Genomic DNA, 12,407 nt, shown 5'->3' with positions numbered 1-12,407 from the left:
ATGTCCTGGGTAACCCCTAGGCAGGGTGCGGTGTAGGTAAAAGGCAGGACCTGTGCCAGTGTGGGCGCTAGGCCCTGACAGTGGAAAATGTTCCATTTCATTTTCCCTAGTGAAAGGCCATCCTGCCCGTAGGACAGAATGGGGGAGGCTGGGTGTAGTATTGTTAGCCTAGTTTCCCAAGATTTGGAGATGGAACAGTGAAGTTTGGTATGTCGACTCACAACGTCATAACGCATCTTTTTGGGTAGATGGTTTTGTCGCTGTGTGTCCCGAAAGCGCTGTTTGAGAAAATGGCTGAGTTTGTACTTTAGACTTATTTGCGTGTCTCAGCAGAATGTGAATTGCCTGCATGGATCTAGGAGAGGTGAGAAAGGCTGAGGGAGGTTGTGCCACAGGGGAGGGGTGGAGACGGCGCCAGGCTGCCCTGCACCTGGAGCGGGGAGAAGGAGAGGCTTGGTGAGGTGAAGAGGCCTGGTTCAGAGCCATAAAACAATAGACCCATCACCCTCTGAGTGATTAGGGATCCAGGCCCCCAGTATCAAAGAGAGGACGGTAATACTGGTGGGGGGGAGATACGCCAGACTGATTTAGGGAAGGGTTCGGGGACCCCTCAGCACAAGGAAACTTCAAAGACACGGTGGGGTATAACTCAAAGAACTGGAACCCCAAGACTTTTGGTTATGTTTTGTCATGTGGATAATGTCGTTGAGAACGGTCTCAGTATCGTTCAGAGAAGTGCTGGGAGTGCTTTGAAGACGCCGTGGACTGGTCGGGCCTCTGGCGGCCTTGACCTGTCCACGATCAGGAATAAAACCTTTGCCTCAGGAAGAGTTGTTGAATAGGCTGCGGGAGACGCTTGACCCTTGCTTTGTGATCTGGGGCTTATGGGCAGTTTGTAACTCTTAACAGAGGAGAGACTGAATGGGCGCTGCAGTGGGTCATGCCCCCCTTTCTTCCTGAGCAGGACTTTGCTGTGTGCTACGTCCCGTACCCCAAGGGCACGAAGTGAGCTGGATCCCTATTTGGAAACACAGGAACATAAAAGTTTCCAGGAAGACTCAAGTGGCACGGTGGTGGGACCATGTCGTGGCAGCCTGAGACTTCCGAAGGGGTGCCTAAGGTGATTGGGGTCACCCGGAATGCATCAAGACTCTGACGCGCAGGGTGCATGTCTTGGTGCAGCTACAGGTGTTGGAGCACCTGTGGATTGTGAGCATCATGGAAGAAAGCCGAGATTCAGGATGTGTATTTGTATGTATTTGTATGTATTTCGATTTTATATAGCGCACTAATCACCCAGGGGTCTCAAGGCGCTTGCTTAGGGAACCCGTCCTGGTATTCCCCTGTGTGATAACCCCGGCAGGGTATCCACAAGGTGAAAGCCAGGCATCCCGCCGCGAGGGGCCGTAGTGGAGATTAAGCAAGCTATTGCCCAGAGTCGCAGAGTGTGAACCCGTGAGTTGAGTAGGCACCGGAACGAGAATTATCGAGTCCGTGGATTTTTTAGCCCAAGACCCGCCGAGGCGGGGAATTGAACCCTGGTCCAGGATCGATCTCAGCTTCCGGGTCTGCCGCCTCTAACCCCTGAGCCACACTTCTCCGTGCAGAGGGTGCCTGCAGAGGGTGCCTGTCGCAGTGCAGTCTAGGCACTAGTGGAGAGTTCCGGGACATCATGGGCACTGAGAAGGAGTGAGCCTCTGACACGCGAATCGGTGTGTGATGAGGTGAGACTTAGACACGCAGTGTGCGTGTCGTGGTGCGATCTGGGAGTTAGTGGAGAGCGCCGGAAGGCCGGGTGCACCAGGAGACGGAGCCAGTCTCGGACGCGCCGGGGGTGCGTGTCGACGGTGCCACCGAAGGTGCTGGTGAGGAGTACCGGGGAGCGGTGGGCACCAGGGAGCAAAGAAATCCTAACAGCACTGGAGAGGAGGAGCAGGTGATCGGGCCCTCAAAGGCAATGTGACGGAGCACCAGCGTTGGGTGGAAGAAGTTGTGTTGAACGTTGGCGGCCTAGGCCGGCAGCCCCGCAGGAGCTGACCTACTGGCACGAGCGCGCCTTGCCCGTGGTGACAAGGTTTCTGGAGTGAGGCCAAGCCGCTGCAGCAGGAATGGAGAGTGGGGGGCGCGCCCCCCCAGGTAAAGTGGATCATCACCTGGGGCGTGGTGCGGCCTCTCGCTGCTGGCAGCTGTGTGCGCCTGTTGCTCTGGCCCTGATTCGACCCGTGTTGGTCCCGGACGGGGCAGTACAGGGGCCAGGGCCCAGAGTGGAACTTGGGTGTCATCGTTTTTCCTTGTTTCGTTAGTGCGCTATGCTCTACGTTATGTTGCTCTTGCAGGATACACCGTCATAGCTTAGCGCACTGCATTGATTGTTTACTGCACTGTACTGAATTGCACTGTGACGCATTACCGTATTCCTTCCTTGCACAGGGCATGCTGGTGGTGATACGCATTGCATTTTTTTCCGAGTTGCATTATCTTGTGTGAACTCAGTACAGGATCTTGACGCTACGCATTGCATTTTTTCATTGTGGCACTGTACAGAAACCCATTGTTAAGTAGGGCAGTATTCCTTGTATTTTGCAACGTGTGTGAATCTAGTGCTACGACGTACCTAACCTGTTGAGAACAGTTAAAAGTCAGCGTAACTGTTGGTTAGAAGTGGTGGTTGGGAATTAGAACCGCCCACCCCACCGGAAACAATATTACTCATTGTATATGTGTGGAAGGTGTATCGGCTAGTCATTTTGTATATCTTTTTATATAAAGTATACTCGTTTTATACAAACTTGTGTGGAGTCCATTTGTGGTGACGTCATTGGGGTTGGTGTGGGCGTGGTTGCACATACTGAACACTCGTGCCTTAGAGATAAGCCTGATTGCTCATTTCAAGCTACTAAGGGGGTGAGCAGGGCTGTCTCGGACGGCATCCTATCTTGGCCTAATGTGGGAGCAGGGGAGGTCCAGGTCGTGCACTTGACAACAACGGTGCCCGTGGGAACTCGGGCTTCTAACAATTGGCGGCAGAGCGGTGGGATACAATTCTAATGTTATTAAAACGTATATGTGCAAACCACTCACAGTAATTGATGTGCATCGCAAATTGACTGTAGACCACGATACCACCACATATTGTATTTGTTTATTGGTTCTATATTTGGAGTGACCCTGTTATCCACACATCATGTCTCAGTAGGGGAGCCTGATAGCCAGTGGGGCTATGGCTGTAGAAGGTGAGTTTGACATTGAGGCTTTGTTGTCTTATAAGGTTGAACAATTGAGGATGTTCTGCAGAGCCTTGGGATGTCCTATGAGGAGTAGTCCCAGGAAGGAGGAGCTACAGATGGCATTGAGAGCCTGGTGGGAAGCCCAAGAGACTCCGGGGAAGGGTGATGGTGGGGTGGATAAGGAGGACCTCAGGAATGGGTTTGATCCACAGGATTTGCCAGTGGAGGGGCCAGCCAGTGGGGCTGACAGTGGCCATTCCGGGAGGAGGTTTTGACCAGAGGAGTTGGAGGAAAACCAAAGGGTCAGGCTGCATGAGTTAAAACTGAATGTAATGTATGTGTCTTGTAAAGCGCACTGCTGCCCTGAGGCGTCGTGGCGCTGTAGACCGCTGGGGAACCCGTCCTGGCTATCCCTGTGAGATGGTCCCTACTGGGTATCTCCAAAGTGAAACCAGGCATCCCCGGCGAATGTGGGGGGCCGTTGTAGAGATGAGGCAAGCTAATGCCCAGAGTTGCCGAGTGTGATCCCTGGTTAGAATAGGCACCGAGGCGAGAATTATCGAGTCAGCTGACCCTGGTCCACGACCCTGCCGCGTCGGGAATTGAACCCTGGTCCCGGGCCGTTCTCTGCTTCCGGGTCTGCCGCCTCTAACCAGTGAGCCACACCACTCCATGGTGATCTCTAAATTTGGTGGGCAGTAGTCAATTAGGCTGGGAGGCATAATGTCCTCCACTACTCTGATGAATGGACAGCTGCACACCAAACCTTTAATCAAGCTTTAAGGTTTAAGCAAGGAAGTGATAAAGCAAGCATAATGTGAGCTAACACTGCTATTAACATTGCCCTTTTGTTTACTCTCTTTCTAATTGTCAGAGTGCGTGGAAAGAGCAGGACTGGAGCCACATAATGGTAAGATATTGCTCTTTAGATTTTCTTGTTGCTCTCGTTTTACTGTCTCTAGCCCCATTTTGTTCTTACAATGAAAAGCACACTCCCTAATAAAACAAAGCCGCACAGGACAAATCAGTGTTTTCGCCATGTTATGTCAGGCATATGAGCGGTATCCAAAATGACTAGAACCATTAGTTACAGGTTTCAATCTGTTAAAATCATTTTTCTAACTCCTTCCATGCATCTGCGGAGGGCGGCCGGGGGAAGCCGAACTCCGCCCACTCATTATTTTGCCCGCACCATGGCAGAATTTGCGCCGCGGTCAACGGGTTAAACATTTTTTGCTAAAATGTTGTTACCAAAGCATATTTTGCAATAATCTTATCTTTCTATGTATTGAACTGTTTTGATTAAAATGCCATTTTGTAAATCTCTACGTCCCCTTAGCATCTTTTAGTTCACTTTGAATTTTATTTGTAAGAATTGCACCGAAGTGTTTTCTTGTGCAATAGTTCATAGCCCAAAACTCTTTCTAGTAAATCATACTGACGGGAGAAACCTATGCCGGCCTCCATTATGTATTGTATTGTATTGTATTATAATGTCTTTTAAAAAGCGCTTACTACCCCTGACGAGGCGGTGAACCCATAAAAGATTAGTGGTGAATTAGTATAGTGAAATATGACATTGATTTGAGTGATGAATATGTTAGTCAGTTATTTAGATTGAGAAGTATGGTGGAGGGATAGAAGAGGGAAAAAGGGTTGCATTTATATAGCGCTTGCTACCCTTGATGGGGTGTTTAAGCGCTTTTTCTGCGAGTAGCACGCTACTTTGGAACCTGTAAAGGTTTAGGGGTGAATAAGTATCATGAAAATATGAAAGTAATTTGAGTGGTGGACATGTTAGTCAGTTATTTGGATTGAGAAGGATAGTGGAGGGATAGATGTGTTCATCTACCATGTTAAACTCACAGCCTTTGAAATATATAGTTTATAAGCAATCTATTTAAAATGTTTTAATATAGATGTCGTTGTCATGTTTATTATTCATTTGGATGTAAAGAAAGGATTATTACAGATTCAAAACAAATCTTTAAATATTTATAAAATGTTCTTTAATGAGGTTCATAATTCTACCTTATGAAACTGTGTTTTCTAATTAGAAATCAGTATTTCTTGGCTAAAGTTTGTTTTGGTACCATGGGATGCTATTGTAAAATTGGTCTAAGAGTGCATTGAAAAACATAATTATTGTAAAATAAATTCTGGGTATTTGTTTTCACAAAACATGTTTAGGGAGATGATTTTATCTCATACTACAGCCTACAGTACGTGTGCCATATACTAGCAAGTTCAGAGACCTAAACATAAACAACTTCTGTGTGGCGGATTCATGTTGGCTTGAACAATATGAGGACAATATAGCCAACCCTCCCTGAGATTGCATTTCTTAGTCTCAAAACGCGTATTACGTTATATTACTGATAAACACAGTTTATTAACACTAATTATGGTCTTAAAATGTTGATTTAGGGGTTAGGCGAAAGCCATATGCAGGGGTGCAGGGTGGGGGGAAGGGTTTTTTGTATTGTTTGTGTTTTCGTTTTCATGTTCGATATCCTATTCATATCCTTATATTGGGTGCCTGCCTGATGGGTTATCCGGCTTGGTGGGTAGACGGGTCCTGGGGGTGGTGGTGTTTGCACGGATTTCTACAATGTGTTGCTTTTTATTGCTGCGAGCTGGTTGCGGTCGTTGTTTTGTCCACTGCTCTACTGTATTACGCTCTCCTGCCACTCGAAATTGCCCTACTCATGATAATCCTGTTCCTATGGGTGGTGGGCTTGTGAACAGTGCCGATTATATTGGACTTATACTTCTTGTATTTTATACGGCTGCACGCCAGTAACATCTCACGATTCAGCTTCTGCCTTTGGGGCTATCCGTCTATTTCGCGCTATATGTTTGTATAACTGTTGTTTATTCCGTGATGTAAGGCACCTGCCGTTGGTTTTTCTTGTTTTTCAATTAATAAAAAGATTTATAAAAAAAAAAAATGTTGATTTATTTCGGGGGTTTTCTGAATAATATATGCAATTTGCTAAAAACCTCTAGCTGATATTGTCGAAACTCTCAAAACAATTCGAAAGGATAGATAAATCAATAATATAATAATAATATTAATCCACATTTGTAAAGCGCAAACAATCACCCGCAAGGGTCTCCAGGCGCTGGGGGCCGTCGTGAAGATTAAGCAAACTATTGCCCAGAGTCACATGGTGCTGGGCTAACCTGCCGCTGATGCCGGGGATCGAACCGTGATCCCCAGATTCCAGCGTCAGTTGAAATACCAATGTTTGGGCACAAACTCACATTTATACCTGAATCAGGATGACCATGGCCGTTGTAATAAATCCTTAAAAGGGATAGAGTCTGAATTGATTGTTGATAAAAGACAATTGAAATATTTTTTTATTTTCTTTGTCGGATGGCAGAGGTTGGTCTTTACACGTCCCACTTTTAGTCTTTGCCTTTCTTCCCCCATATTTACCCTTTCAGTCTAGGAGTGGGCGGATTCCATAAGACGTCAGGAGTTATTAAAGTTGTAATCTGTACATTTTTCTAAGCAGGAGCAGGTATTTACGGATGTGGGAGGGAAAGGTGACTTTTGTAGGCCAGGTAACCAACTTTGGATTTTCTATCTGTTTTGTTAGCAAGAACAATGTGCATTACTCAGTGGCTGCCATGCGCCTGCCATGCTTTGCTGTGTAAACAGCACTTTTGAGGTTCTGGTAGACATATCAGTACCGTAAGAGAGCTACACCTCTCAATATCCAGACTTAAAAGCTATCACACTGAATAACTGTGTTTTGCCTCGCCATCTTTTCTTCTTTGCATTGATCAGTCTCCAGTTGTGTCTTTGCATTCACACTCTAATCACATTATATATGTATCTGAGGGGCACACACAAATAGCAATACTAACCGAGTAGTGCTCTCTGAAAAAGTACCCTAATCATCTTGCCATATTGAACTCCTTCATAATTAATACTCATCCTTCATGAAAGCCTATCCGAGTGACCTGTGAAGCATAGTTCCAATTTCAGATTGACCATTTATGCCAAACATCCTGGAGCAAACTGTTAGAATGCACAAGTCCAGGTTTTTGGTGAGGAGAACGGAACCCTGAATGAGCATCACGCTGGCGTTCGGATTCCCACACTATCTAAGCTTTTTCTGGGTGACGTACGCATCCTTGCTGATGGGGGCGGTGTCCGAGCCCGTCCCGATTCTTTTAGATCGATTAGCACCTTACACACCATCACCTACACTAACTTACGTCAAAGACTAGTCGAATGAAGTGTCACAGTACTGCAACCACTTAGTTTGAATCCTTTCCCAAGAAACGCAAACTGCCAAACGTGAAACTTATTGTTAAAGTTGGCATTGCTGGCTGTTGTGTTCCTCTGGAAGCGTCTGTCACCAGTTCAATGTTTATATGTGGCAAATCTATGGATACCTGTGTGGTATGGCTTGGGGTTTCAGGGACCCCTTACCCCATCCAACATTCATTCATTTTTCATTACGCCTCTATCTCCTTCTTCTTATCTAGTTAACTCTCCCATCACCAAAACTCTGCTAACACGGTGATAGCGCCCTTAAAAAAAAATGACATAACATAAAGTATAGAGGTCTAACAATTTTCTTTGGCAATGTTTGTTTTACATTTGTTCATATTCACACAGCTCTTTACCCTGGCTTCGTTAGGTTGCACTGCATAGGCAAAAATACCTTTTGGGATCACTTTCAGCCAAAAACATGCACGTGTTCCATTGCCTTCAGTGGCAACGCGTGCACGTGTGGCGAATCACTTGCGGGAGTGGGCGGCTCCATATGGGAGCAATTATCGCTCCTGGCGCTGGTCGCTCTTGCAAGTGAAACGAACTCGCCCCTCCTCTCGCCCCTCCCCCTGCTGCCTCCTTTAAGCACGAGGAAAGCGCTTGTTTAAAAAGGTTGCAGCAACTCATTTTCTGTTTGGCTGTTCCATGAAACCAAGGGGAGGGCGCCGCTCCTCGTCTCCTCTCCACCCCTCTAATGTTGCCCGGGTACACTGCCCGATACCCCCTGGAAGCAGACTTTCGCGGAGACCCGCCAGTCACAGGAGAGCTGGGTGGCTGCCTCTGCCAACACTCCTACACTCCGTATTGGGAGGGAGGAGTTGGGGGTGGGAGCAGACCACAAACTTGGTGCTGTGTGTAAAAGGCCGCTTTATTGAAACAGGTGCGCATCACATAAAATTCCTCAGCAACAAAACTAAACCTCACTAAATAACCATATACTGACCTATAACCCCGCCCGCCCCTAAAATTTCCTTAAACCCGCCCCCACCCATACATTACAACCATATACATTAATGCATCACACATAAACACTTTAAATTCAACCCTTCCGTTAAAGAACTTCCCCTGCCTGCTTCTTTTACCCCCGTTAAACCCCAAACATGCGTAACCTAACTATAACTTGACTTGCCTACCCTTTCCATCACGACAACCTAAATCCAACAATAAATCCACAACCTCTGTTAACCTTGACAAAAACTTCCAATAACCCCTGCACGGCACCTGCTTCCAGCGACAATACATACTCATACCCCTGCACACCTGTACCAACAAATGCCGCTTATCCCCCAGCAAAAAAACCCTGAACCAGGAAAAACACCACGAAAAACACGGGACCGAGAGTGGGAAGAAATTCACTAACACCTAAGCTCCCAGCCACCAGGTCACCAAACCTAAAATGGTGGCTGGGAGCAGGAGCCCAACCTATTTATGGTTGGGCTCCATTGGGCTTCTTTTGGGCTACAAAAATGTGTAGCCCAAAACTTAAAATGGCTGGCCCGAGGCCTGCCACCCACCACTCCCCCCGCCCCTCCCAAACTGCCAGGGGGTGACCTCCCTTCGGTCGGCTGCTTTTTCTAGCCCCCCTTGGGAGGGAGGGGTGGGAGGAGGGAGAAGACCACTAACTCGGTGCTCTGTGTAAAAGGCCACTTTATTGAAACAGGTGCGCATCACATAAAATTCCTCGGCAAACGCTTTACAAAACGAAACCTCACTAAATAAGCATATACTGACCTTAAACCCCGCCCCTAAAATTTCCTTAAACCCGCCCCACCCATACATTACAACATTACAACCATATACATTAATGCATCAAACATAAACTTTAAATTCAAACCCTCTGTTAAAAACCTTCCCCTGCCTGCTTCTTTAACCCCCGTTAAACCCCGAACATGCATAACCTAACTATAACGTAACTTGCCTACCCTTTCCATGACGACAACCTAAGTCCAACAATAAACCCACAAACTCTGTCAACCTTGACAAAAACTTCCAATAACCCCCGCCACCCAGAAAGCAGTGGGGGGGGAGAGCAACTACCCCCCCTTTTTTGCCCCCCCAACTATGTCCCCTGCATGGCTAGAGAGGGAGAGACGGTAGTGGTGTATCCAAAAGGAAAGGACCGCTCATTCACTATTGACAATGAGATATATGATAAGTACTGGAAATGTAACAAATCTTCAGTTGCGAAGACGGAGTGTGTACAGACCACTATCCCCCACTACCAAGAGAGATTCAATGACAATCAGAGATTGGCAAAATACAAATAAAGCAAGAGGGTCCAATCTAGCACATTCCTAACATACAAATATACAGGGGCAAACTAATAAACCTCCTGATTTTTTCTCGATAAACAAACGTTTTTCCAATAACAGTAGTAGTGGGACATCACTAAAGGACAAGAAAGTTCAGTTTCTCATGTTCTTTATTCAAAATTCCATAGAAGTAGGCTTGACCAAAAAACAGCCGACACGTGTTTCGTCAGTACTAGGGGTAAGTACTAAAGACTTTTTCAAGGCTGTGAAATAAGACAAAAGATATCATATACTACAAATTTTACAAAAAATACATAACATAGAAGTGGTAAAGAAAAAGATGGGCCTAAAACACAACATATGATGTACATTAGTAATCCTAACGGTAAAAGGAAGAGAAAGAGAAGAAAAGAGAGTAACCCAAGTGAAAGATGTTCAGAAGAGAGGGGGGGGCACAGAAGTGATGAGGTAAAGTGCAAGGATTTGAAGAATGTGAAAAGATACCAATAACACCAAGACAAACAATAGACACCGGTGTAGAATAAGAACCAATTGTAACATAGAAGGTGATATTCATCTACACCAAATGCCCAAAAAGTAAAATAAAGAAGGATGCATGGTAACTAACCTAGGCAGGACGAAAAATAACGTCATGTGTCACACAGGGGCTTGTCCAGACATGTAGATTTAAAATATGGAACCTGATAGATAAGATATGTACATAACAATTAAAAACCATTGGTAATGAAGGTTCCACGACAGAGATAGGTAAAATAGCAAATGTGACATATGATAGAGCCAAACGTCTGATCATATTTAAGATAAAATCCACCAGGGGCCTCCCCGTGTATTCCAAGGTAACGAGGATTAAGGTCCCCAGAAGCGCAAATCACGCTTACCATATACAAAGACAATCCGGAACGTCAAGTCAAAGTCAAGGTATTGAAGAATATGGAATCAAAGCATCCTGGTCTGGGTGTTGTAATAAAGCACCTGGGAAGTTCTAGTGAAAATTAGAAGAGCAGAGTCACGAAATGCATGGCTCAGCAGGCAAAAACTATTGCTACAATCATAAATGCTGGTTACAAGTACAAAAAAAGCCTAGGTTGGAACCAAATAGTCAAAATTAAATCATGGAGGATCTAAACCCCCTACCAGAATAATTAATAATGTTGACTAGTTGAGAAGCCTGCCCCATCAAGAAAAACCCCATATCACCTGCAAGGACGCCTGCGGGGTGGGATAAAATGAGTGGGAAGAAATTGATAATGAGGGACTCTAAAAGGAAATATTAAAGAAAGCTATGGAGACAAATCCCTATTGATATATCGCGTGCTCATTAGAAGGTATGGTGGAAGGAAACAAATAACAAAAAATGATAAAAGATGAAGGCACCTGCATGCACCAAACACAGGGCTCCCCCACACGGATGTCGTAACCAAGTATGCTCAATCAGGACGAAAGAATGATCGTTGTCTTAACTAAAATGTTCTGCAGTGGAAGGAAAATATGAAATATGCACTTCAATAGAACCAGTAAAGCTTGATTGTGAGCGTAACACAATAAAAATAGAAAAATTGAACATAATTCATATCAAATAAATGAATACACACTGGTTGAGACAAGGTAACAAAGTCATACCCAGTAGTAGAGAGTGAAATTGTCGGGGGTGCAGTCCAGTGCTCACATGTGAGTGTGTGAGCTTACAAAATGAACGTCCCTTGGAAGAGTATTCCAATATACTGCCAATAAGAGAAATAGAGATTTATTATTACTCTAAAAGTTGTACGTAACCAAATTAGACAAGGGCACTAGCAGGGCAAAATGGTTAAACCACACCGCACCCAGCTTACCTGCAGCCAAGCCCCACTGCAGCTGAAATAATATAGAAAAAAGGGATAGCGTTACAACCCAAGAAAATATCAGGGGTGTTACGAGTGGCATGTAAAGCAGTTCAACCAAAACGCCACGAAATGTAAACAATAATGTCCTGAAATGTTATACAAAAAAATTAACATGACACTCTGGGAGAATGTCAGGGGCGCAGCGAATTACATGTTGCAGACTCAAACAAAACCGCCACGAAATATATGCAGCCGAGTGTCCTGAGATGTTGTATATAAGGAATAATGTTGCACCCCAGGAAGATGTCAGGGGCGCAGCGAGTTGCATGTTACAGACTCAAACAAAACCGCCACAAGGTATATGCAGCGAAAGTGTCCTGAGTTGTTGTATAAACGAAGTAATGTTGCACCCCAGGAAGATGTCAATAGTGTAGCGAGTGACATATAAAACAGTTAGAGATTGCGCCGTGAAATGCATACAGCGAGGTTGTCTTAACTTACCGAAGATCATGAGTAGTCGAATCCGTATAGTAGCGGAGTCAGTAAAACGGACTTGCTCGTGAAAGGCACCGCGTTATAAGCGGAAGTTGTGAGATGCGATGTCCCGTGACCGCCGCCCGAGCGAGACCGAAATGGAGATGGGACAAGAAGTGATTGGTGTTTGATCCTCGTAGGAGAAGTGATAGGGAGCGCCATGTTGAAAGTAGGCAAATCTTGTCTTCTTAACAAAACATATGTAAACGCTACAAAAAATAAGTATAAATAAATCTCGTGAACACATAATAGAGTG

The 12,407-nt window shown here is 45.5% G+C and overlaps 1 protein-coding gene across 1 annotated transcript in view; it reads left to right on the top strand.

The window, feature by feature from the left end:
• IQCM (IQ motif containing M) overlaps positions 1-12,407 on the top strand; it is a 1,609,700-nt gene that overhangs the window by 72,935 nt on the left and 1,524,358 nt on the right. Inside the window, exon 3 of the mRNA XM_078676908.1 lies at positions 4,102-4,137. Within this exon, the coding sequence (XP_078533034.1) occupies positions 4,102-4,137 (36 nt within the window). The remainder of the gene's footprint in view (positions 1-4,101; positions 4,138-12,407) is intronic.

The sequence above is a fragment of the Lissotriton helveticus genome, chromosome 2_1 (assembly GCF_964261635.1).
Source record: "Lissotriton helveticus chromosome 2_1, aLisHel1.1, whole genome shotgun sequence".
Classification (NCBI taxonomy): domain Eukaryota; kingdom Metazoa; phylum Chordata; class Amphibia; order Caudata; family Salamandridae; genus Lissotriton; species Lissotriton helveticus.
This window is presented reverse-complemented; position numbering and strand designations above follow the sequence as displayed.